This window comes from Oryzias latipes, chromosome 17 (assembly GCF_053564925.1).
Source record: "Oryzias latipes strain Hd-rR chromosome 17, Olatipes_Hd-rR_3.1".
Classification (NCBI taxonomy): domain Eukaryota; kingdom Metazoa; phylum Chordata; class Actinopteri; order Beloniformes; family Adrianichthyidae; genus Oryzias; species Oryzias latipes.
Window position 1 is genome coordinate 10,270,104 of NC_136253.1, and position 27,855 is coordinate 10,297,958.

General features: G+C 42.9%; 2 protein-coding genes across 2 annotated transcripts; one reads left to right on the plus strand and one right to left on the minus strand.

Annotated features, from left to right (window-relative positions):
• Positions 1-11,218: 11,218 nt before the first annotated feature.
• Positions 11,219-13,107, minus strand: LOC101165097 (tripartite motif-containing protein 16). The gene has a single exon (XM_020711297.3). The coding sequence runs from the start codon at positions 13,035-13,037 to the stop codon at positions 11,373-11,375; it is 1,665 nt and encodes a 554-aa protein (XP_020566956.2). The 5' UTR covers positions 13,038-13,107; the 3' UTR covers positions 11,219-11,372.
• Positions 13,108-19,618: 6,511 nt separating this feature from the next.
• Positions 19,619-21,812, plus strand: LOC110013321 (tripartite motif-containing protein 16-like). The gene has a single exon (XM_023965287.2). It carries the CDS (start codon positions 19,745-19,747, stop codon positions 21,371-21,373), a length of 1,629 nt encoding a protein of 542 aa, XP_023821055.1. The 5' UTR covers positions 19,619-19,744; the 3' UTR covers positions 21,374-21,812.
• The last annotated feature ends 6,043 nt before the right edge of the window (positions 21,813-27,855 follow it).

Consider the following 27,855-nt stretch of genomic DNA (forward strand, 5'->3'; position numbering starts at 1 on the left):
TCCATTTGTTCTTCCATTTCCTAAGCCAGGTGTAGCCCAAGTTGCGGTCACAGGGAGAGTCTGCCCATTTACTGAGGGGTGAAAGTATGGTACATTCTAGAAATTTTGCCAATTTATCAAAGGGCAAACATAGCCAACACACTGAAGGCACATTTTCACAAACAAATTGATTGTAATTCTTCTATATAGTAAATAAGTCATTCAGTTCTCTTCCCAATCTCTGATGTGACATCCACTGTGTGTTAACCTGTGGTGGGTGGTCATATCAAAACAATCATATGGATGCTTTGTTATGTTTTAAAATTTAGTTTAAAAAAACAAACTATGAAAATGAAAAAAACAACATTTTAAAAAAATGTCATTGTGGAAAAGACTGTATTTTTACTCAATGGAAGAAACAAATGATTTTGTTCTTTCCAGTATCTGTGAAGCGGCTGAGCTTGTGGATGGTAATGGGGTGTTTATCTGTAGAGTAGAAGCATGGAGCAGGGGAAGTTTACATTTAAATTTAGTTATTTCAAGCAGATAGCTCAATTCTAAAAAAATTGGTAATGAAAAAGAAGGCAAGCATGAACCCCCCCCCCCCAAAAAAAAAGAAAAGAAGAAATTCATTTATGATGAGTGAATGCAGTGTGGTACCACAGTGTGGAAAGTGCCATAAAAATACCACAAAATTTGACGAAAAGTCAAGCTTGATCATCACACGGCTAAGAAGTTTGTGACTGATTCAGATCACACACGGGTCGGGAAGATATAGGAAAAATGATGAAGGTTTCTGCCAAACATATATTTCAGATTAGGAGAGCATCTACTTAAATACTATTACAAAGCAGCAAGCACATATTTGAGGCTGCTGGTGTCTGAATTCCCACAAAATCAAGGTGTGGGATCCTCCAGAGGCCTGCAGTTATATGTCAACCTGCTGGTCCCCCCCAAACAACACTCACAAGCAGAAACGGCTGCAGTGGGCCCAGACATACATGAAGACTCGTTTTCAAACAGTCTTGTTCACTGATGAGTGCCGTGCAACCCTGGGTGGTCCAGATGGATGTGGTGGTGGGTGGTTGGTGGGTGGCCATCATGTCCCAACAAGTCAGCAAGGAGGTTGTGGAGTCATGTTTTGGGCCGAAATCATGGGGAGAGAGCTGGTCGGCCCCTTTAGGGTCCCTGAAGGTGTGAAACTGACCTCTGAAAAGTAGGTGGAGTTTCTGACTGACCACATTCTTCCGTGGATCGAAAGGAAGAACTGTGCTTTCTGTAACAAATCATCTTCAGGGATGACAATCCACCATCTCATGCTGCAAGGAACGCCTCTGCATCATTGGCTGCTATGGGCATAAAAGGAGATAAACAAATGGTGTGGCCCCCATTGTCCACTGACCTCAACCCTATAGAGAATCTTGGGAGCATCCTCAAGTCAAATATGAGGATGGGAGGCAGATTGCATTCAAACAGTTGCTCTAGGAGGTTTTCTGAAATACTGCAAAGAAATTCAAGCAGAAGCTCTCTAAAAATTCACAAGTTCTATGTAAACAGGAATTGTGAAGCTCCCACAAAATAAACACAGACAAAATGCTCCGATGTAACTTGACCTATTAAAATGTTTTTTATTGGAATAGCTTTTGATTTCAGTAATTACCTCCTAATGCAGTAAATTCAACAAATGACCATTTTCAGTTCTTTAGAGTCTTTGAATAGTTGTAGAACTCTGTTGTGTGTGCTAACTTGTACAATGGTAAATTTATGGAGTTGAATTCAACACGTCTTTGTATTTGATTATTTTTTGAGTGAACTTAATTTTTAAAATAATCGCTATGTTCATTTAAGACATTGTTCTATTTTGTGGTTGCCTCCTGTTCTCAGTGGTCTGATCATTCATATAATTCTCCTAATGTGTCTGGTCAGTTTGAGTTGTACTTTATATAATAATATATATAGATATAATAATAGCTGCTAAATTTTATCAGTTGAGCTGTGTTTATTTTACTGCTTTTATGAATGAAATTCGTTGTAATTTTGTAAATTTCCTTACTTTTGCTATTTTTGGTAACTACAACCCTTTATAGTTTTTTAAGCGGGGCTCGTTTACAATTGGTTAGTCCATCACAAATTCAAATTTGTTACAAACGTTTTGTTCATGTTTTTGTGTTATTGTCATGGGAACACAGTGGTGGTTTTGAGGGAAAAAAGTAGTTTCTTTCTATAGTATGAACAGCGAAGGTTTCATTTTAATTGTTAAATGGCGCCCTCTGCTGCACGACATAGAAAGTTGCGCCTCTTTGTGGTACGAGAGGGGGGCGTAATTCACCAGTAATTAGGTAATCAGGAGTCTTTTTTAGTCTAAAAATCATCTTTAGCTTAAACTACTTTCCCACCAAGTTACAGACTGTATTCACCATAAATGTATTTTAAAAACCCAATTCCAATCTCACCAACAAACTTTATTAAGTATTGGTTTAGAGGCTAAGCTGATGCAATGCTAAGTTTAGTTGGTGTCATAGGATGCTAACTTGTTTATTTTCAAGAGCGCAATGAACAGAAAAAGGACAAAACCTATTTACAAAAAAAGAAGAAAGAAGAACTTGATTCTAGAATCAAGTTCAAGATCCTCCTGTTAACCTATAATGCCTCAGATGGTGTGGCCCCGTCCTACATTAAGGACTTCATAGTCCCTTACCCCCCAAACAGATCACTTGACTCGCAAAATGCAGGACTGCTTGTGGTTCCTAGAGTTAATAAAAGTACAGTTGGAGGTAGAGCGTTTAGCCACCAAACCCCTGTTTAATGGAATAAGCTCCCAGCTCATGTAAGAGAGGCCGAGACAGTTTCTACATTCAAAGTTAGACTGAAAACAGTCCTCTTTGGACAGACTTGTTGCCAGACTAGCTAGTGTTCAGAGATTATTTAACTTAATGTTAATGTGTTTAAATTAAAATTAATAACAATAACAATTTGTTTAGGCTGCTAAAAGTTGAAGCTGGGGTAGCTATGGTGCACTGAGGTTTTGTCCTCTTTTCTTTATCTACTTCTACCCTTCCTCTCTTCTCTGTTTTTGATCATTATTCATCATTTAGTTCTCCATGCCTCTGTTTTGTGCAGTGTGATTCATGTATTGTCCCTCTTTCCCTCTCCCCTCCTGGGGAGTGGGAGTGCTTCCAGACTCCAGTTGGCTCATCCGTGCTCCTGTTCCTGACCGAGTACCTCGTCTCTGCTCCTGCTCCTACACCTGGCTGTGGATTTTGCCTCGGCTCGACTCGCGCCCCTGACAGTCCCCCAACTCCATCTGGATGAAGCTCGTCTGCTGGACTTTAAATATGCAGTGGCTGGGTCCTGCTCTTCCAGTTCTTTCTTTAAATTCAACATCTAGTCTCTTGTTGGTACCCTGCTCCAGAGCTGAAAGACTGATTTGTGTCTGGGGTTAGGGGGATGCTCAGGAGTCCCGGGTGGTGATGGGTACCTTGTCTGGGACTGTCCTCTGGCTGGGGAGCCCACTATTGGCACGGGACCTCGGGGGGTTGACGGGTCAGGGTCCCCGCTGAGGCAATCGGCGGTTGCCCCGGCCGGTTAGCTGCCCCGGTCCCGTCGAGGCCTGACCGGAGCTCTTCTAGGGCCGGCGCTTGGGGGTGGGGGCCTGGGCTTGCTCCGGGGGGCCGGCGCTTTCTGGCTCCTCTCTCTCTGGGTGGGGTGGGTGGTGCTGGGCGGGGGTGTCGGCGCCTCCGGGGATGGGGCCCCTGGTCTGGGGGGGCCGGGCCCCTATGCTGACGGGGGGGCTGGGGGACGGCCGTTTGACCACCGGGGTACAGTTTACCAGCTGTCCCCAACTTACCCCCTTCCTCATATAACCTCATATTAGGGTGAGGTGGTGGGGGGGCTACTTGGCAGTGGTCCCCCCCTCCCATGGTTGCTGTATGGAGTGGGCCCCCCCTCTTTCGGTTTTATTTGCACCTTAGAGATGTAGGGCCCTTGGTAGGGGGGTGCTTGGACATCACTGCCAGCAAGCAGCAGATGTCCTCCCAGCACCCTACCCGCCAATTTTAACCGCACCTTAGACATTTAGGGCCCCTTAGTGGGGAAGGTGAGGGGACATCACTGTGAGTAATCAGGAGATGTCCCCTCAGTGCCCTACCCGCCAATTTTAACTGCACCCCCTTAGTACACACACCCCTCTCCCCTCAAAATATACATTCCAACATCTATCTTTAAGTCCCACCTTCCTTGTAAAAGGAAAGTGGGACCTAGGACCATCTGTCCCCTACCTCTTCCCTGGTGGGGGGTACGGGGCCCTTGGCAACAGCGCCGTGTCCCCTGGGTGCCGGTTTCCTGGGCGCGGCGGTGCTCTCTCCGCACGGGGGAGTGGGGGGTGGGGGTGGGTTCACATTACACCTGAGCCGGGGGTGTCCGTGTCCCTGGGGGGTGGGTTCTGGTCCTTGCCCCTTGGTGCTGGGCCCCGCCAAATCTCCTACTATGGCCGAGCCTGGTCGGGCCAAGTTTACAACACCCCTGGTGGGCCCCCTTTCTCCCCGGGGCGCTCCCCTCCTGGGCGGGGGCGGCTGGCCCCTGCCTTGCTCCTCCCTGGACCAACCGTGGGCGGGGTGGGTGGCTGCCTGGAGTGCGGAGCGGGTCTCCCTTGGGGGGTCCTGGCTCGTACCTGGGGTTGGGGCAGGGGGATGCCCGGAACTCCTGGGGGGTGATGGGCTGCTCGTTTGGGGCTGTGGGCACCCTTCTCGGGTGGGGCCCTGCGTTGGCTCTCCCGGCGTGGCGGGGGGGGGCTGTTCTCATGGTTGGCCTGGGTGGCGGACTGGGTCGCCCGGGGGGTGGTTGTTCCCTGCCTGCTGCCGTGTGGCGTTGAGGGGTTCCGGCTGCCGCTGCTGCTGCGGCGGGGGTCTTGGTGTGGGGATGGCTGGGCACTCTCCTTCCTTCTTTTCACATTCCACCGTCCATTTTAGAAAAACATAAACACTCACCTGAGCACAGGTGTTAGCTCACCTTTGCACTAACAGTTTGCATGATTGAATGACTGAAATATTTCACACTAGTTGGTTTAAAGGCATAAGTACACGTGTGTGAACACTATCGGTTTTGTGTACATGTTGACAAGTGGACATTTTTTTCAGCCAGCAGGTGTGTTGGTAACGTTTGGGTGTGTGTGTGGACAGGCCCAGCCCTTTTTGTACTACATTTGAACCTTACCGTAATGATAAACAACCAGTAAACTTGTTACTTAATGCTGCTTCATGCTCTTATCCCCCCCCCCCCCCCCCCCTTATCACCCTCTTAACCCCCCCCCCCCCCCCCCCTCTCTAACATCCCTCTCTCTTCTTCCCTTCTTTCCTTTTCCGTCCGGTCCAACACCAAAGATTTTCAAACATGATTGAAATTAATAAAGTTTGGCCTAAAATACAAAAGGGGTTTATTCAGACATACCTTTGGTTTGTCTGAAGATTACGGTAATAACCCCTCTTGTTAAAGTAAAATACATCCAACACAAGAGGCCATCAGCTCTCATCTGCCTGCCCAGCTGTTGGACAGGACAAGTAAAAAAAAAATAAAAAAAAAAATATGCAGTGGCTGGGTTCTGCTCTTCCAGTTCTATCTTTAAATTCAACATCTAGTCTCTTGTTGGTACCCTGCTCCAGAGCAGGAAGACTGATTTGTGTCTGGGGTTAGGGGGATGCTCAGGACTCCCGGGTGGTGATGGGTACCTTGTCTGGGACTGTCCTCTGGCTGGGCTGAGGCTTATGCTCCCTCTGACCCTTCAGTTTGCCTCTGCAGGTGTCTGGAGGGCCCTGGCTGCCACTATACTGTTATGTCTGCACTGCATGGAAGAAAACTAGCTGAAGGAAAGTCGACAACAGGAGGTGGAGGCCATCAATCACTCTGCTGATCAAACAGTGAAGGACAGTGACAAGAGCTTCACTGAAATGATCCGTCTCATCCAGAAAAGAAGCTGTGATGTCAGAATCATAATCATTTATTGTCATTGTACATGGGGATACAATGAAATTGCAGCAGCCTTGGAGTGAGGAAGTTAAATAAAATAAAATAAAATAGAATAGAAAAGAAATACTGTATTTACAATTCTTAACAAAAACATGAACAATATGTACAGAAACTGTTAAATAATAAATATTTGTGGATAAAATAGAATGGAATGAGATGAGTTGCTGTAAGCACAGCATAATAAATATTGAGTTATTGCATAGTGACCCGGTTATTGCAGAGTCAGGATATTACACACATTGTAGTAAAAGGTCAGAGTAAGATGTGGTTGGTGGAGGTATGCGTGTTTCGTATGGTAATTGCCTATGGAAAGAAGCTGTTTCTTAGTCTGTTTGTCCTGGTTTGGATGGACCTGTACCTCCTTCCAGAGGGCAGCAGGTTGAATAGAGGGAAAGCAGGATGGGTGGAGTCAGTTGTGATGTTAGTGATGTTAGTTTGTAAATGTCCTTCAGGGCAGCCGATGATCCTCTGCGCTCTCTTTACCGCTCTCTGGAAGCTCTGCCGTTCTGCTTCAGTGCAGTGGGAAAACCACACCGTGATGCAGTAGGACAGGATGTTCTCAATGGTTGAGCAGTAGATGGTTACCAGCAGCTCCTGGCCTACATTGTTCTTCCTGAGCCTTCTCAGGAAGTGCAGGTGCTGCTGTGCCTTCCTGATGACAGCCATGGTGTTGATAGACCATATGAGGTCAGTCCAGATGGTAGTGCCCACGAGGGTGAAGCTGTGGACCCTCTCCACACAGTTTCCGTTGACGTAGAGTGGGGGTGGATCTGCTCTGTTTTTCCTGAAGTCCAGGATGATCTCCTTGGTCTTGATGGTGTTCAGGATGAGGTTATTAGCCTGACACCACCTTGACAGTTTCCGGACTTCGTCTCTGTAGGCCGTCTCGTCGTCTCCAGAGATCAGCCCCACCACAGTAGTGTCGTCTGCAAACTTCACTATGGTGTTGCTGGTGTGGGCTGGTCTGCAGTCTGCTGTGTACAGTGTGTACAGCAGAGGACTCAGCACACATCCCTGTGGGGAGCCTGTGCTCAGTATCCGGGTGGAGGAGAAGTAGGGACAGAGTTTGACTGTCTGTGGTCTGTTTGTCAGGAACTCCTTGATCCAGGAACAGGTGATTGGGTGGAGTCCTAGGTCAGACAGTTTGCTGACCAGAATGTCAGGAATGATTGTGTTAAAGGCTGAGCTATAGTCCACAAAGAGCATCCTGGCGTAGGTGTCTCTGTGTTCCAGGTGGCTCAGCGCAGTGTGGAGGGTGATGGATATGGCATCATCCGTTGATCTGTTTGCTTTGTAAGCAAACTGGTGGGGGTCGAAGGTTGAAGGAAGGGAGTCTTTGATGTATCCTAGGAGCAGCCGTTCCAGACGCTTGGTGATGACAGGGGTGAGTGCAACTGGACGGTAGTCCGTGAGGCAGGCTGTGGATGACGACTTTTTGGGTATCGGGATGATAATGGATGACTTCAGACAAGCAGGGATGGAAGCTTGAGTTAGCGACAGGTTGAAGATTTTTGTGAAGACCTGGGAGAGCTAGTCGGCGCAGGCCCGCAGAACTTTCCCAGGAACTCAATCAGGTCCTGCCGCTTTCCTGGGGTTTACCCTGCTGAACATCCGTGCCACGTCCTGTGTCTGCACAGTCAGTGAAGCAGCAGATCCCAGCAGCAAACTGAAGTGAGTCGAGTCAAAGATCTTCAGGAGGAGCTGGAGCAGGAGATCACTAAGCTGAAGAGGAGAGACGCTGAGCTGAAGCAGCTCTCACTCACAGAGGATCACAGCCAGTTTCTGCTCAACTACCCCTCACTGCCACCACTCAGTGAGTCCACACACTCATCCAGCATCCCTAGCTGCAGTTACATGAGCAAAATATCTTTGATCGGATCAAAGATCGGGTTACCATTTAACTGTGTACATGCGCCAAGAAAACCTTTTTCCGATAACAAGAAGCGTTTGCACATGCCACACTTTTGGTCGTAATAAATCACATGCGCAGAACTCTCTAAAATACCAGAAATGGCCGTAGGAGAAGAAATATGGAGTTCTGTTGTAACCCTTGTGCTATCCTAGGCACTTTAACATTGGGAGTTGGGTCATCTAGACCCCACAAGACAGTGCGCTGAACCTTTTTTCTTCAATGATTTGTGATCTTCACACATCATTGAATTACATGAAATCCTCTTCATCTTTATCCACCTTTGTCATAGTAGGGATAACACGTCAATGTAAGAAACGGGTCATCTGGACCCCATAGGATAGTACAAGGAAAAAACAAACAGAGTTGCGACATAGAGCAAGATGATTATCTAAGTGTGCTTTTATTATTGTTATGACTATTATGAAACGCCTGTTCCCCTTACATTTTTTTTAATCTGTGTGGTCAGTGCTTTTTTTTGGTGGCGGAACGTAGCCGGAACTAGGGTTAGGAGGCAAATACGTGCTAACAACATTTAGCCTTCGATGAACTGGCGGTCAATGGCAAAATTGTCCCTAGGTGTGAGTGTGAGTGTGCATGGGTTTGTGATTGTGGCCCTGTGACAGACCGACGAGTAGTCCAGGATGTCCCCTGACTTTGCTTACAAGTGGCCGGGATAGGCTCCAGCAGCCCCGTGACCCCAAAAGGGACAAAACGGTAGAAGATGAATGAATGAATAACTGAATGAAGAATGAAAGTTACAAAACACAAAACAAAAAAATGAAATCACTATAAATAAAATGAAAAGAATTACATTTAAATGTATTTTACATTTAAAATGGAAAGATTTTATGGAAGTGATTGTGTAGCATAAATAAAAAGAAAAGTCAAAACCAGAACACTGTAGAAACAGCACTTCACGCTGAGTGAGTGTTTTTGGCCCACCCAGCAAGCGTTTAGCACGGTGAAATCTGCTATCCGTTGATGGAGCTCCAGCTGTCATCAAACAGCAAATTCAGCGCGAAGCTGCAAATAAATTTTTTAAATATGTGGGAATTACATCAGTCTTTATTTTTGTTCTGGACACCACTGGAAACACAAATTCATATGATGGTTTCTCAGATAGCAGCAGCATTTCCGCCGTCGGCGATCATAAATTGGGTGCTTCGCGCTCCGCTATGCAAAGGCAGCTGTCGGTCCGAAGAACAATAGCTTGTCCGCGGTGCGTCAGGAGGAGAACCGCAAAAGGCGGACATGCTGCTATGTAGTCCTGAGAAGCTGTGGAAACTCATCAGAAGTTCACAACCAACTCAAAGCCGTCTTCTCTGCTGCTAGCACAGTCTGCTCCTGATGTGTCAGACACACGGAGAAAGCAGTGACGTCATCGCCCCGCCTCCCCTCTGCTAATGCTCACTGTTAATGAATTTTGCTACAGATGCAGAGTAGATGTGAAAATGCAAATGCAATCCCCTCTTTGCATTTTCGTTTTAATTATGACACACAATAAGCGGTTTTAAGTATAAAATGAAAAAGCATTTTGAAGTATTGCTTTTTCATTTTAATTTTGAGTCATTTGATGCAGTTAAATTTTGAAAATGAAAAAGCATTTCCATTAATCGTCAAATTAGACATTTCTAAATTAATTATTCTACACATTTACCAGAGAACATTTTGAAAATGAAATGCCAAATACAATTTTCATTATAATTTCAATTAAGTGACAGAAAAAGCAGTGTTAAAGTAGAAAAGGAAAAAGCATTTTGAAGTACTGCTTTTTCATTTTGGTGGGCGGCCGTGGTGCAGCGGTAGGGCGATCAACCCATGATCGTAAGATTGCAGGTTCGATTCCCGCCTTGCACGCCCATGAGTCGAAGTGTCCTTGGGCAAGACACTGAACCCCACCTTGCCTCTGGTGGTAGGAGGGCGCCTGTGTTTGGCAGCAGAGCCACCACCAGTGTGTGAATGTGTGTGTGACTGGGTGAATGGGTCTGTGACTGTAAAGCGCTTTGTCCTTGTAGGAAGAAAGGGGCTATATAAGTATACGCCATTTACGCCATTTAAATTTTGAGTCAAAATATGCAGCTTCATTTTGAAAATGGAAAAGCATTTCTGGTTTTGACTTTTCTTTTTATTTGTGCTACACAATCGCTTCCATAAGATTTTGTGTGTCTCAAGGCGTAAAAGGCAGTAAGAAGAACATTTAAATGTAATAAATTGAAATAAATTAAAATGTTATTTTTTACTCTTCATTCAAAGCATTATGTTTGGTGTACCTTTACCTAAAATACAAGGAAACAAAGATTTAAAAGTGGTTACTTAGCACTCTTGCCCCACAGGTAGAAGGCCCTGGATCTGTTTTGTATGGAGTCAGTTCTCCTTGTGAATGTGTGGGTTTTCTTCAGGCACTCCTGCTCCCTACCACTGTCCAAAAGCATGATTCATTGGTTGATTGATGACTCAATGCCCCTATGTGTGCTTTTGAGTTGTTGACCCCGTTATAGACTAGTGTCCTGTTCAGTAGACTGCCTTTGAGTTCAGACCCCCCCCCAAACCACACACACACATTCGTGTAGATGTGGTGTTGGAATGGGTCCCCCAGCCTTCCAGAAACTTTCCATGTGTTCATGTAAAAGTAGTGCGAGTTCAAAGTCAAATGTTAAACTCTCCTGTGGGCTGCATCAAAGTCAGCATGTCACATCATTATTCCTTGGACTTAAAGCTACAGATTTGAGCTGCTTCAAGGCTTACTAAATACAAAAACATTGATTTTGTCTCATAAAGGTTGCATTGTTGCAATTTGAAAAAAAAAAAGAATGAGGCAGAAAGCTTATTATCCTGAGTTAAGAAAAACAAGGAGCAACATTTGTTTATTTTTTCCCCTAAAATCCTGATCACTACTTTCAATTTAAATAAACAACCACCTGTGTATTTAAAATGAGTTATAGATTTTGTTAAGCTTTATGTTGGTTAAATTTGTTTTTCCAAAAGTATGGATTACAAGTTTTAAGTAAAAATTCTCGTCTTTGTCTTGTCCTAAAAAAAGAAATAATCACCTTTTAAATTCTCTAAGTTTGAAGTTCTCCATTTAGCTTTCAAAAACTGATGGCTTTCTCAAATTCTGGCCCAACATTATTTTTTCAACAAGTTCACCAATAGGTTTTCTGAATTCTTAAAAAAGTGCAAATTGTTACCACATAAGTAATGTCTGAGTTTCTTTTTTTTAAGTCTGACATTTTAATTATTTTGGGCTATGGGAAGCATTCAAGCATCTTATTTTTCTTATTAACCAAGTGAGAAAATGACAAAATACCATGTTGATTTGATTTATTTGTATCACAAAGAACAATTTTCAGTTACATTGGCTTTTGATTTTAATATCAGAAAAGGAAAAAAAAATCTGCAACTCAAAAAACCATCGAATAAAGAAAAAGAAAGTATTAAACATGAAACTTGGATCCACAAACTATGATTTATGGTGGAATTCAGCAGCGTCCCCAACTAGGCTCAACCACAGTCCAGCATGGAGCGGCTTAGTGAATGTGGTCTGGATTCTGTGGAGGAGAGTCATGCCTTTAGAGACGCTGTAGAATGACAGAACACCTGCTGTGTGATCCAGGTACACTCCAATTCTGGAGGAAACGGGGGCTGAGATGGAGACCTTTTCACAATTGTGATAAAAAATGCAAGTGTTGCCATAGATGTGCACTGCCCAGGAATTCTCATTCCAACCAAATCTGCACTCTTTTCCTTTCCCATCCCTGCTGATGCTGTTGTAAGCAACTGCAACATAAAGTCCGTCTCCTTTCCACTCCACCTCCCAATAGCAACGTCCAGTCAGACTCTCCTTGCTCAGGACCTGCCACCAGAAAGTAAATCTCCCTGCATTGTCTGGGTATGGCTGAGTTTGAGCAACACCCGTAACCTTATTCTTCTTCAACATCATCAGCCGTGTGTGCGCCGTATTTGGATCCAGTGTGAGGTTACGGTAATATGTTAGGAGGAAGTCAGGTCTGCTCTTTGGTTCCGATGGTGAGACATCCACCTGAGTGATTGTTAGTGAGATGCGTGTCAGTTCCTCTCTCAGAATGTCCTCCAGCTTCTTTCCAAGCTCTGACACAGCTGCTGTCACATCCCTGACGTCTCCTGGAGGTCGGACATTGATGCTGGATGAGTGTGTGGACTCACTGAGTGGTGGCAGTGAGGGGTAGTTGAGCAGAAACTGGCTGTGATCCTCTGTGAGTGAGAGCTGCTTCAGCTCAGCGTCTCTCCTCTTCAGCTCAGTGATCTCCTGCTCCAGCTCCTCCTGAAGATCTTTAACCTGCCCCACTTTAGTTTGCTGCTGGGATCTGAAGTTGTTCTTCACTTCACCTCTTTTTCTCTCGACAAGACAGATCAACTCTGTGAAGATCTTCTCGCTGTTCTCCATTGCTTGATCAACAGACATATTAGTGGCCTCCTCCTGCTGTTGAAGCAGCTTCACCTCCTTCTCTCTGTCCTGGATTCTCTGCTGGATCTGTTGTTGACTCTCCTCCAGCTCTCTCTGCCTCTCAGTCCTTTCAGCTGCAGCTGAGACTGTGTCGTGGCTTTTATGTTCTTCCACGGAGCAGAGGTAACAGATGGACTTCTGATCTGTGCGACAGAACAACTTCATTACCTCGTTGTGAATGGAGCAGATGGTCTCCTGCAGGTTCTTGAAGGGCTCCACCAGCTTGTGTTTTTTAAACGCAGCAACATCAGAATGAGGCTGAAGATGTTCCTCACAGTAAGAAGCCAGGCAGGTCAGACAGGACTTCACGGCGTGTAGTTTTTTTCCGGTGCAGATGTCGCAGGCCACGTCTTCTGCTCCAGCATAATGATGTTCAGCAGCTGGGGGGCAAATCCCAGTTTTCTGCAGCTCCTCCGTCAAAGCCGCTAGCATAGTGTTTTTAACCAGAGCAGGCTCCGATGTGAATGTCTCCCGACACTGAGGGCAGCTGCGGGAGTCATTTTCTTTTCCTTTCCAGAAGCCTTTGATGCACACCATGCAGTAGCTGTGTCCGCAAGGAATGGTCACCGGGATGTCCAGCACATCCAGACAAATAGAACACGAAAACGCGGCTCCGTTCAAATTCACTCGTTTCTGCTCCATTTCGCCTCTCTGTGAGCTGTGATAGTTGTGAGCTGCAGTGTGTGTGTGTGTCCCATTTAAATTTGAAATCTGACTGGCCAATCGGGTTGCAGATCCGTGAATCAGCCAATCACATTCATCTTCCTTTATCCGTCCATCCAATCACCGTCCTCAAATGCCACGCATGCGCATCTCATGTTTTTCCTCCCCTGTAACTACGGTGGCTTAGAATACCAAAACACTTCAAAACTTTTTAAAATCTTTTTTACTTTATAGAACTATATTTGTTCAATTATTAACGGATTTCACTGGTATTTTCTTTAGTGTACTTAATTTTGTGTCAATCTAAAGCGAGTGTGATGTTAAGGTCTTTAGGCAAATGTTTAGTAAATCACAGTCGGCGTGGTCAGCTCCACAATGCAGCCGGGGAAATACCTCCTTAAAAAGCTGTATTTTAAACATTTTAGTTGTAACACCAGCGTTTTACCGAGAGGGATCCTTCACATCAGTGACTGTCCATTCTCAATGAACGGGGTCGCTGCAATGGGATCTCCCGGGTCTGGGGGGTCTTCCGGTAGTGTATTATTCGGTAATCTAAAGTCGGAGTTTAATGATGTTCACATTTACCCAAAACATCGTCTCCCCACTTCAGTACAAAGCCAGCTTTCTACGTTGCATCATTTTATCATGGTGGGGTGGGGGTGTTTGCATTGTGCGGGTTTCAAACAAAATACTTGTTTGTCTTGTCCTCTTGTTTTTAACTTTGAATATGTTTTTATGTAAAGCCCTTTCACTAGCTTTGTGATGTAAAACTGCCATACAAATAAAGTTTGAATTGATTTGAAATCTACGGTTAAATCACAGTATTTTCAAGGAGATTAATTAATGTTTAACACGTTAATAATAAGTCTTATTCACAAAAGTTGTAAACTCTGCAGTTCTGTTTTTAATAAAGTCTTTTTTACCAACCATCTCAAAATGGGCAACATCTATGAGCACCAAATGTAGAAATTCATTATGTGACAACTTTACCACATTTTGACATTTCTTTCTTTAAGTGCTGCATTTATATCACATTTTGTCTGTATTTATCACCAATGAAAGGATTACCTGTGACTTATGAATATGAATTTTTAGAGGGTACATTTAAATATAAAAGTCAATGATAAATAATAAACATAACAAAAACATTTCAAATGAAAAATTTAAAGCTATATATACTAAACACATATCCAAATGGCAAAAACATCTTCCAACACCACATGAATGCAGAAAAACTTTCTGCACCTAAACAAAGATCAATGAGTTTATATTGCGCCGTCTACGGCTAGATACCAGAATTACAGGGCAAATAAAACAAAGAGGATCATCAGTATAATTTATGAGTTTGGCAGGCTTGATGAATTGTTTTTAAGGCCACCGGGCAATAGTTTGCCCACCTCTGGTTTGTAGTTTGTAGCTGCTGCCAACCCACTCACTTTGATCTGTTTTTGTTCATTTTTAAGAATAAATCTTGCGTCCTCTCTTCTTAACAGGTTCCTGTTTTATCATATTTCAATCAAGAAGAAGTCAACCAGCAAAAAAAAATGTGAAAACGTAAACAAAAGGCGTTGTGTGTCGGCCTTTATCTCAGAGGGAATCAGTATTTGTCATACCTAGAGGAGAAAATCAAAGTCGCTAAGCTCAAGCTGGTCTAATTGGAAAAATTCCCTTTACCATCAAGTGGTCTGAAGATCAGCTCAGAGAAAAATTTCTGCCATCTTCAGAGCAGCATGTGCATCTCTGAGCATGATGCTTCTCCTTTTAAGTATTGAGCACAATAAAAGGGTGCAAAAAATTAATGAATCCCAATGTCACACCCAACTTTCCCTGGGGGGGGTGATTTTGGGGGGTGTGGGTTTGCTCAGATACCTGTCTTTACAACTTTTTTGACGTTAATTCTTAATAGAAAAGGTTTTAATTAAATGCTCAAATGAAGAAATATTAAAAAGGACAATTAACCTCAATGTTGTTGTGTCATTGCTTTAAGAGGCAACCAAGTCCTTCTTTTCAACATTTCCTCTAGTGCCCTGACTTGCTCGGGCAATGAACCATGTTAAAAAGGATATCTCTGTGTAAGGAATTTTTAAAAACTCTGCAGGGAAATAAAGACCAATTTTGAAATATTGAAAGGGCCGTTTTTTCTGGAGTGTGAGCTGCACTGCGAGGTGTCCTTGCACCCACACCTGCTGCTGCAAATCTGGTAAGTGAAGAAATTTTAATTTAAAAAAAGTTTTATAATACTGTTTCATGAAAAGTTTTTTTTCTTACCACTACTTCAGTGAACCTACATAAATCTCAAAAACATTCAACAGTGCTACTTAGTAACCTAGTAACTAATTTAGCATTTTTTAAGTTTTTGAAATTATGCAGTGAAGTAAAGTCAAGGGCCAAACTCAACATTTATTGAAAAATTAACTGCAACTGAGATGTAATGTTTCACCTTTTCAAATGGAAAAAAAAAACTTCAGTTTTGCTTAAACACAGAATCTGGAACAACCAAAGCTTGATATTACAAACACATGAGAAATTAAATTTGAAATAAAAGACGCATTAGTGGTATTCGTTTCTTATTTAAGTAAATGAATAAAGTACGGTATGTCTCTCCCCGTATCCTTTCAAGTTCCTTTCTAAAGTAAATCTTTTTCAAAGCAAACAACAAAAAAAAACAAAAATAATGTCATTCAAAATTTTTTGCCAACATTTCAACTATTAACCCTTGTGCTATCTTAGATGACCCCACCCTTACATTGACGTGTTCTCCCTACCATGACAAAGGTGGATAAAGGTGGAAAGATTTCATGTAATCCATGGACACCAGTGAAGATCACAAATCAATGAAGAAAAGGTTCAGCGCACTGTCCAGTGGGTCTAGATGACCCAACTCCCAATGTTTAAGTGCCTAGGATAGCACAAGGGTTAAGAGACCATGCCTTGCAGTAGAAAAAGGGCATTAGAACCAGATATTTTTAAGCTCAGTTTGCTGCACTCTGATTTACTCTGCACAGTGGTCTAAGCCAGATACCTGGCATCTTTCCTTAAATGCAAGTTCATCAATGTCTGGGGTCAGGCTCCGTGTTGAGGCAAACCTCAGGACACAGTGATGGTGTTCATCAGTGAGTCAACCTCTGTGAGGTGTTTTGGTCACCTTCATCATAGAGAACAGTTGCTCATGTGCTGCCAAACATTGAGACCATCTGAGCAGCTTCGATGCATAAATGAGGCTTTGGAAACTGCGCAGCACCAACAGAGTCATATTTTGATTTAAGCATGTTGTTACATTGGAGTTAAATTAGCTCCATTTGGAGGCTGGTCGTTGCGCATTCAATGTCGATCACAGCGGGTTACTGAGCTGCTCAAATCTCCCTTTCTGAGCCTCAAAGTCGGCACATTGCCAACCATGTTAACTTTGTTTTTCACTGTGAATATAAACACTTTTTACACAAACATTAATGCTGAATGAAAAGAAATCAAAGAAATCCCCAATAAACACTGAGATGCTGCAAGCATGGCCTGATGAACACGACTTAAATTTTAGAACTGAGGCTTGACTATGATTTGATACACATTGACATTTATTTACACACATTTACACATCTCTGCAGTATCATGTTACCAACCTGCTCTGTGAGTAGAAGTGAGCAAACCGATTCCCAAGATGTTATGAGCTCCATGATTTGCTGCAGAAAGACAACAGGCCTGAGACTGTGAGTTTCAAATTCAATACAGCTATACATTTAATTTGATCAAATGTAACTCCGTACAATCCCCAACGAAAAAAAAAGTTTAAATTTGTTGTTTTTCACCTTTCAGTGTATCCCATTAGGGGTTGACACAGCGAATCCGCTTTCAGTTATCCGCACAGGCGGTTTGGGAGAGAGTTTTCACACTTTCAATTGTTCACATACTGTAAAATGTATTAGTGAAATAATAAACCAACGAGATTGTTAACACCGTACAGTGTTATGTGTCAAGGAAGTTACAAAATAGCATTGCATTATTGCACTGTAATGTCAAGAAATGCCTTGAAACTGTCAGATGACGAATGATACAGCTCAGAACTGTTGGTTCTGTGCGGCAGTGTGATTTACGGCAGCCAAGCACGATGTGCGTGTCCAGAGGATGTTAGTAAAAGTGTTCTGCTTTCAACCAATGAACTATTGCCACTCTTCATTCTACACGAGGTCAGAAGATACCTGGACAAAACCAAAATCGAGTACGGAATAAGGGAGACAAAGAACAGAGCGAAAAGTTTAATCCCCTGCCAACTTTCTCTTTGATAAGCGGACAGAATGGCATGACTGGAGACAGAGCTCTGAGCGACACAGAATCACCACGAGTCTCAAAAAGGATGAGGGGAGGGTGCCGGTGAGCTGCCTTATCTACGCGATGGGCGCTGAAGCGGAGAATATTTTTAAGTTGTTCACATTTAACGAGGGAGGTGACAAAGACAAAATCTAGATTGTCATAGCAAAGTTTGACTACTAGTTTTTCCCGCATAGGAATGTGATCCAAGAAAGAGTGTGTTTTCACCAGTGCGTGCAGCGGACAGGGGAGAAAGCAGAGAGTTTTATCCGAGCACTCTGTGAACTGTCTGGGCACTGCTACTTGGGAGCAGCCAGAGAGGAACACATCCGTGACCGGATCGTTGTGGGGATCCAGCATAAAGAGCTCTCTGCAGTTGATGTCTGATGTACAGTAACTTTGGCCAAGCAGAAGAGGTCACAGCACAAGTGACTCTGCAGGGGGATATGGCGGTGACGGCTCAAGGGTTGCGGCACATGAATAAGAACACAAACTGGAGACAACAGCGTAAACCAGGCAAGTCAAACACACACAGCCTGTGTACAAATGTGGAAGATGTGGAAAGTTGCCACAGAGGAGATGAGAAATGCCCAGCTTCTAAAGCTAAGTGCCATAACTGCCACAAGATGGGGCATTGGGCCAGAGCATGTCGTTGAATGATGTCACGGAAGCAAAGGAAAGGGAGCCAACCTCCTACTTTCTCGGCTCAGTATGCAATGCAAAAACAAACAAGCCTAAAGCATGGACTGTGGTGCTCCAAGTTTAAACCATTCCTGTCCTATTTAAGATTGACACACAAATTATAAACGAGAACACATTTCAAGCCCTTGACACAGGAAAGGTGTTTCAGCCACCTGACCTCCCACTAGACAGTCCCGGAGGACAACTGTCATGCCTCGGTTGCTTTGATGCTGTAATAGGCTGCAAAGGCAAAAGCTACACATCAAAAAGATACATAGTACATGGGACAAAGTCAACAATCTGCTCAGCCGCTCTCTGTCTGTTGAAATGAACCTCATGAGAAGAGTAGATGAGATCACAACCTACACAAGTAGACAAATGGTCGTCAGTCCGCCCTTTAGGGAGCACAGTATTTTAAAAACGGATCCAGTTAAAATAGAATTAAAAGAAGGTGCAGTGCCACACTCAGTCCACATGGCAAGGCATGTACCATTCCCCTAAAGAAAGGGAAAGAGGAGCTGTTAAGGATAGAGCAAAACATCATTAAATGCGTAACAACCGACAGAATGGTGCGCTCCAATGTTGCCAGTCTTAAAGAAACATGCAGGCAAGGCCCAGATCTGTGTCGACCTAACAACAGTGAACAAGTCAGTGAAAAGAGAGCAGTACATCTTACCCACTTTGGATGAAATAACTTCCGAATTGAGTGGTGCCAGGGTGTTTTTATCTCTGGATCCTGCTTTCCTGTGCTGAATTCGCAAAAGACATGGATTTCCGACACCTTACTTCAAGTCCTCAAGGAAAAGGCCATGCAGAGAGAGCTGTGCAAACTGCTAAGAAGATTCTCAGGCAGGAGGATCCACTTGTTGCTCTCACTCGCTACCTGTAAACCCCACTGCTCTTGTTCTCAGAGTAAACTCAGTCATTTCTCAAAAATTTATTCTATAAATTGTCCTTTATTAGCTGACAGTAAAAATTTACTTGTAAAAAGTCAAATCCTTGTCTTTTTTCAGCTCTGTTTGTGCCAATTGTATCACAGCAATGAGCTGGCATCTGGCCCTTTCCATTATGGCGTCCAACTTTGCATACTCATCAGTCTAGTGTAGCGACTCTAGCCTATAAAACTCATTGATTACGCAGGCAAACATTTTCAAGCACTATCTGAAAAAAAGGGTCTCTCTGATGCTAAAACTAAGGGCATAGTTAAATGCCTTGGACAAGGTTTGGCTGATTCAGACCACACAGGGTTTGCCAGTAAAATATACTCTAATGGTTGGTGAATGGTGTGCTGACTGTCATTTACACTGAGCATTAAGAAAAAAAAATCAGTTGCATGATTATTTGGAACGCGCTGTATTTAACCCTTGTGCTATCCTAGGCACTTTAACATTGGGAGTTGGGTCATCTAGACCCACTAAACAGTGCGCTGAACCTTTTTTCTTCAATGATTTGTGATCTTCACTGGTGTCCATGGATTACATGAAATCTTTCCACCTTTGTCATTGTAGGAAGAACACGTCAATGTAACGGTGGGGTCATCTAAGATAACACAAGGGTTAAAAAGATGAGAGTTCCCGCCCTCCTCAACCCACTCACACACACACACACAGATCTGAAAACACAGGATGCTCGCAAACCTCATTTCCTGACTCAGAGCTTACAGAGACTTCCTGTTCAGAGAAAGTGAAACTGTCTGACAGAAAATGTCTCAACAAGGAGTTCAACTCGACTTAGGAAGATTCAAATGTTCCATCTGTCTGGATCTTCTGAAGGATCCGGTGACTATTCCTTGTGGACACAGCTACTGCATGAAGTGTATTCAAGGATTCTGGGAGGAAAAAGAGAAGTACATCTACAGCTGCCCTTATTGTAGGAAGACCTTTGCACCAAGGCCTGTTCTGGAGAAAACCATCGTGTTAGAAAATTTGTTGGAAATGCTGAAGATTAATCACTGCTATGCTGGACCTGAAGATGTGGTCTGTGATGTCTGCACTGGAAGAAAACTGAAAGCCATCAAGTCCTGTTTGATCTGTCTAGCCTCTTACTGTGAGAAACACCTTCAGCCTCATTTGGATGCAGCTGCATTCAAGACACACAAGCTGGTGGAACCCTCCAAGAACCTGCAGGAGAACATCTGCTTCTGTCATGATGAGGTGATGAAGATGTTCTGTCGCACTGATCAGAAGAGTTTCTGTTATCTCTGCTCTGTGGAAGAACATAAAGGCCACGACACAGTCTCAGCTGCAGCAGAAAGGACTGAGAGGCAGAGAGAGCTGGAGGAGAGTCAACAACAAATCCAGCAGAGAATCCAGGACAGAGAGAAGGAGGTGAAGCTGCTTCAACAGGAGGTGGAGGCCATCAATCACTCTGCTGATCAAACAGTGAAGGACAGTGAGAAGATCTTCACTGAGATGATCCGTCTCATCCAGAAAAGAAGCTGTGATGTGAAGCAGCAGATCAGATCCCAGCAGCAAACTGAAGTGAGTCGAGTCAAAGATCTTCAGGAGGAGCTGGAGCAGGAGATCACTGAGCTGAAGAGGAGAGACGCTGAGCTGAAGCAGCTCTCACTCACAGAGGATCACAGCCAGTTTCTGCTAAACTACCCCTCACTGCCACCACTCAGTGAGTCCACACACTCATCCAGCATCAATGTCCGTCCTCTGAGATACTTTGAGGATGTGACAGCAGCTGTGTCAGAGCTCAGAGACAAACTGCAGGACATTCTGAGAGAGGAATGGACAAACATCTCACTGACAGTCACTCATGTGGATGTTTTACTGCCAGAACCAGAACCAAAGAGCAGAGCTGACTTCTTCAAATATTCACTTCAAATCACACTGGATCCAAACACAGCACACAGACGACTGTTACTGTCAGAGGAAAACAGAAAGATGACAGTAATGGAAAAACTTCAGTCTCATTCTGATAGATTTACTGATTATGGAGAAGCTCTGGGTAAAGAGAGACTGACTGGACGTTGTTACTGGGAGGTGGAGTGGAAAGGTTATTTTGTTTATGTAGCAGTCGCATACAAGAACATCAGCAGATCTGGAGATGAAAGTGGATTTGGTTTCAATGACAAATCCTGGGCATTGTATTGTTCCCAAGACAATTTCTTTTTTTTCCACAACAGCATCCAAACCTCCATCTCAGCTCCTGGTTCCTCCAGAGTAGGAGTGTACCTGGATCACAGAGCAGGTGTTCTGTCCTTCTACAGCGTCTCTGAAAGCATGACTCTCCTCCACAGAGTCCAGACCATATTCACTCAGCCGCTACATGCTGGACTCTTAATTGATCATGTTGGAGAAACTGCAGAGTTTTGTAAACTTTGATGAACTATTAATAATCAGTGGAGAAGTGTTATCTATAGAATCTATAGAGTCTCAAAAAAGGGATGCACCCTTACCAGAAGAAGATGGAAATGGGGATTGCTAACTTGTATAATGGTAAATTAATGGAGTTCAATTGTTTTTTTTTAGTGGTTTGATCATCCATATAAACCTCTTGATGTTCTGGTCAGTTTGGGTTCTACTTTATTTAATAATTGCTGTCAAGTGTTGACAGGTGAGCTGTGTTTATTTGACTGCTTGTATGAATGAAATTCTTGTAATTTTCTTAAATTTCCTTCATTTAGCTATTTTTGGTAACTACAACCCTGTATCCTTTAAAACTGGGCATTATGGGAATGCATTATGGGATATATACGAAGCATGTAGCATTCAGATGTAAAGCCACTGCCAACAGGTATGTTAATAAAAAGTTACCATAACACGTCCTGAATAGTGTTATTCCTGTACGACCCTAAAGTACAACACGTGTCAGAGTAAAATTAACAACAAACAAAGACTCCAAGATGAACCTTGGTGGAAGTACCCCACCGTAACACTGTTGGGATGTTAACAACCTTCCAGAAGCATGGCGCAGATTCAAGCTACACAAGGAACTGATGTTCTTGGTACAGCTCAAGAGGAAGAATGAGGAGGAAAAGTGCGGCTTTTTCTTATTTGGGTTGGAGAGAAAGGTAATAATAATAATTTTTATGGATTGGATTTATCTGCTTTTCCATACGCTCAAAGCGCTTACAATGTGTCCATTATTCATCCATACTTGGTGACGGTAAGCTACTGTTGTAGCCACTGTATAGATGTCTGTGGCTGCCCCAGAGACATCTATAATACATCTATAATACATCTATAATACATGGTCACTAACCGAAGATGATTTCCCCTGATTGAAAATAAAAAGTTTAAATTAGGAGGAGAAGCTTCAGTGAGAATAGCTGGAGCATCAGTGCCGAGCAAGGTTTCAATTAAAAACAGACAGTTTAAATATTGGTCTAAAATCAGATCATTAATGATAAAATACTTATTTTTAAAGGATCTGACATTTAAAAGAGCCATCTTCATTGTTGTGGGTCAAATCTGATGTGAGCATGGTATGGGTTTTGTGACTGTTGTGTGAATGGGTTGGAGACATCTAACATGCGATGCACGTAGATGTAAATTGAAATGATTTGAATATATATTGGTGATGCGGACTGGTATTTGACGCAGTATGGCAGAGAATGATATCAGAAAATATAGTAAAGAACTGCACAACATGTCTGGCGCATCAACCTGCAAATACAAGAGATCCAATGATTAATCACAAGATTCCAGAGACACCATGGCAAGTTGTTGCAACAGATCTCTTCACCTGGAATAATGACAGCTACATGGCTGCTGTTGACTATTACAGCAGATATTTTGAACTAGGCAAAATGAACAGGACCACATCTAATGCCATCATCCAGAATCTGAAAACAACTTTTGCCAAACATGGCATTCCAGAGACTTTCATAATAGTTTGCAATATGCATCACTAGAGTTAGCAAAATTTTCAAGTACATGGGGATTCACACATACCACCCTAGGTACACATTATCCTCAAAGCAATGGGCTGGCTGAGACATATGTGCAAATAGCTAAGACACTCCTGAGCAAAAGTAAAGATGACAACAAAGAACTCTTTTTGAGTATTTTATAGTGCAGAAACACACCAGTTGACACACCAGACTCATTGAAGCATCTTCTACTGTGATACACATTGCTTCTCACCATGTTTTCCTGAAAATGTATATGCCAGACACTTATTTGTGTACCTTCTTAGTCGCTGTCTCCTCAGTTACCAATTTGCAGCATGCCTCTGCCATACCAAAGCAACAAGTAAAAAGTTTAGCACCTGATGTCTCCACAGGAATTAACTGTTATTCTCAATTTTGTAAGAATTGTTAGTTTCACTTTTGCCCATCTGTAGTGACTGTGTGTAATCATACTTTTCATCCAGTATCCTGATCTTCCAGAGTGAGAGTCTGCTGCTTTTCTTGTTCGAAGTTACTGGGCTGCCAGAGACAATCGAGCTAATGTTGGGCAAAGGCAGTAAAACTGCTTCATTCTAGTCCAGTCATGTGGTTTCCTCAATACTTGAGTGAAAGGTTTTCAACTTCAACCATTCAAAACCTAAAAACTCTACAGATACTCCGCATTTCCCAATGAGTTTAAAATTGTCAATTTGACAGTTACCTCAAATAAAAAGAAAATTTATGTATTCTTTCATGTGTTGTTCATATCCAGTAAGAAAGGTGAAATTTCTTTCTCTTCGTGACTCTGGTATTGCAAACGCTGTTTTTTTGTATTTTTTTTTTTTGGAATACCATTACACATTTGACACTTTCTTCCACCTGTTACTTTTCTCCCATTGTCTGTTAAGAGTACTGGATTGAGCGAGTGTGACGTCACCCATCATCAATAAGCAGTGATTGGTCTGAGTCGGTCTGAGTCTATGGTAACAACTCTCTCCAATAAGGAGTGAGTATCACTAGAACAGCTCAGCTAAAAGTCCATAAAACTCAATAAGGGTCAAGCAGGCTGTGGTCAATAACAGGCATCATCAGAGGAGAGATGGGGTCTTCAAGATCCAGGCAAGAGTGGCAGGTAAACGGAGTCAGACACAGGGTCAGAAAACAGAAGATCAGGTCCAAATACACCACACCCCTTCCACTGAAAGTGGGGCTCAGGAGAACCTGTCAAACACTTAAAATGCTTTGACAAGATTTTACCATTACAATACAGGGTTATGAATCTTCTGACACACAATGTGTATATTTGTATAAACCCCTTTCGTATTTTAGGCAAAACTTTATATTAATTATGTTGTTATGTATTTCTTTTTGGACCAGATGGAAAGAAAAGGAGAGAGTTTTCTATAAGCTCTTTTTGTGATAGTAAAACCTGTCCAACGCAAAAGGCTTTCAGCTCTAATCTGTTTGCTCAGCTGTTGGACAGAACAAGTTAGAGAAGAGCAAGAAGAATAGAAGAAAAAAAAGAAAAGAAGAAAAAAAAGAAAAGTGAGTGAGATATTAGAGACAGGGATAAGGGTACAAAAGAGAATTCTGTCTGTCTTAAAGTGCATCAGCAAACTTCTGCCAGAGTTTGTCACAGACCCAACAGTGGAGCTTTGCAAGTGACAGATCACAACAATGACCAGAACCTAAGTGCATATGCAGTCAGACATAGTTTAGCAAATGCCACACAGCTGCAGGTCTGCTTACCAGATGTTAGGGGTACAGGGGGTTTCCAATTAAATTCAATTTTATTCATATAGTCCAATATGACAACAATGGTCGTATCAAAGGGCTTCATTTCGATAATTGTATGAGAACATGAAATTTAGTCAAAAAATATAATAGGTATTTGCTAAACAAACACATTTTTTGCAGCCGACTCCACCGCTTTGACTTGAATGCCAGACAGCTGTTGCTGGTGACTCCACTCATATGACCTAGGAAACATAATCAGGAAACACAGCCGAAACGTGGAGCCGAGATTCAGGGCGTGACAGGAGCGTATAGTCAGCAGCGTGACATGATTTATTTGGCAAAGACGAGGCTGGCGTTCTAGGCTGCGGCGAGGCAGGAGTGCTTGGCTGTGGCATGGCTGGAGCGTTTGGCTATGGCGTGACCAGAGTTCTTGGCTGTGGCGTGGCTGGAGTTCTTGAGTAGTGCTTGGGTCTTTAGCTTCTTGTCGAGGTGGTGGATGACTCTGGTGACTCTCGTGGGATGAGTGACCTAAGGCATAGAAAAACAAGGTAATGGAGTAGCAAGACAAGGGGGCCAGACGTGGAGCTAACGAAACTAGGCACCATCAGGGTTAACGAACTGGCAAAGAATGCTGGAGCTGGATCTCCTTATGAAGAGCAAGAACTTGATGAGTTGAGCTGTCACAGCTGAGAGTCAGGAACAGAGCTGGGAGGGGGAGGAGCGCTGACAGGCCACCATGACATCTCCAGCTTGTTCAGAATGCAGCAGCTAGATTGTTAGCAGGAACTAGCAGAAGAGATCACATCACTCCTATGTTAGTTTCACTTCAATGGCTCCCAGTTGATTCTAGAATCAAGTTCAAGATCCTCCTGTTAACCTATAAGGCCTTACAGGGAAGTCCCCTGTCCTATATTAAGGACCTCATAGGTCCCCAGGGTTTGCTTTGGTGGAGGAGGTGCGATAGAAAGTGCTCAGTGCAAAACCAAATTGGTTATCCTAGATGGTCCAGTCACTGCACATTAATACCTCAGATACAACATAGAACCATCATCATCCCACAATTCCACCATCACACCTCCAACTTTCTATTCATGGATGGTAATACTCCACTGCATCATCCCAGAATTGTCACAGCTGGACTTCAGAAAGAGGGGGGACCTTATACTTCTACAGTCAGGGGCCAGCAATGTCCCCTGACCTGAACTCCATTGAGCATCTCTGGGAGCAGCTGAAATAGAGACGGGGTGATTGTACCCCACTCCCAAGTGACCTGGCACAACTGCATGTAGAATAGAACTTGTGGAAGAGTGAAATAAATGCTTTGCCTCAGAACAACAACGAAGCAGCTCTTACTCACAGACGATCACAGCCAGTTTCTGCTCAACTACCCCTCACTGCCACCACTCAGTGAGTCCACACACTCATCCAGCATCAATGTCCGTCCTCTGAGATACTTTAGACCAGGGGTGTCAAACTCATTTTCACCGATGTGGCCCTCATCAGCATAGCCGCTGTCCTCAAAGGGCCGGATATGACTTATACATTCAACTACATGTAATGAAAAATAAACGTAACTACTCCTTAATGTTAAACAACTAGTTTATTTATTTATTATAACTTTTTAAAGAGACAATTACAGTTGCAGAAAAACATATGTTTGCTTGTTACTCTAGCATGAATCCTTTTACATTTGATTCTGTCAGGTTAGGTTATATGGACAGTGTTTAAGTCCTAATGTATAGTTGCCCAATCCGATATTTCAAGTCTGATTCCACCTAGATATGAATAAATACACACCAATTTTTATTTTTATTCCAAGAAATGAAAAACTGTTATGCTCTCGGGGGCCACATAAGATGACATGGAGGGCCACATTTGGCCCCCGGGCCTTGAGTTTGACACGTGTGCTTTAGACTGTAACAATGCAAGTTAAGACTGTTAAGAAATCTGTATCTTTTGTTCTTTGCCTGTATTTTTGCATTAAAAGACTTGCAGGTTTGATATGGAGCTCCTGTAATGTAAAATGTGTCCTCTTTGTGAGGTTTTCGATTGTCCTCACACAGCAGGTTTGCATGTTAATATCAAGCAGATAGCAGGGATGTGGGGTCTAACAGGAAAGTGGAACTCAGAATGTGACTGTGAACAAAAAGTCCTCTTTAATCAAACACTAATTAACTAACCTTCCAGAAAAGACCCCCAGAGTTTTTCAAGGAGGTTCTGTAAGTGGATGTTTAAATGATCGGATTGTCTTGTTTGTTTGTGGGCCTTGGTAAGGATTTATTCTGACAATTATACTGAAGGCATATTACTCAGAATCAGGTTGACACAAAATAATGACTTGTGGTTCAGGATAACAAAACAGAAAACCTTGAAAGAAACTATCTTTCTACAGAGCCTGTTATTCCTGGTTGCTGTGGCAACACTGGAAGCACCAGGATGTTGTAAAGTGGCCAAGAAATAAAAAAATCTTCAGAACGCTTTCATTTACCTTACAAGTAACCAACTTGTTTTTTTCTTATTTTTCATCAAGATGGTAATGGTAATGTAAATTAATTGCAATAAAAAAAACACAATAAATAAAACTGAAATGATTACATTTAAATGCCATAAATTGAAAAAAATAAAATTGTGGTTTCTACTCTTCATTCAAAGCATTATGTTTGGTGTACCATTGCCTAAAATACAAGGAAACAAAGAATGAAAGTGTAATTTATTTCACAATTGTTTCCCACTTGTGTAATGTCTGACAGCTGCATGGTGATGCAGTGGTTACTTAGCACTCTTGCCCCACAGGTAGAAGGCCCTGGGTCAAATCCCGACTGGATCTGTTCTGTATGGAGTCAGTTCTCCTTGTGAATGTATGGGTTTTCTCCAGGAACTCCTTTTCCTTCCCACTGTCCAAAACCATGTTTCATTGGTTGATTGATGACTCAATGCCCCCTAGGCGTGCTTTTGAGTTGTTGGCCCTTTTATAGACTAGTGTCCTGTTCAGTAGACTGCCTTTGCACCACAGTGGTGTGTGGTGTTGGCTACAGAAGCGACCATCAAAACCAAAGCTAGATGAGATGTGTTTTATCAACTTTTTCACAGGTTTTATGCAAACTTGATCAACCTTAATTGTAATTTTAAAGTGTAATTTTATTGCAGATTTTTAAAATCATGCTGTTGGGTAAATTTGTACAGAAAGCGCCTGTCAGGTTTCACTGTATCCTCCAGAAACTTTCCATGTGTTCATGT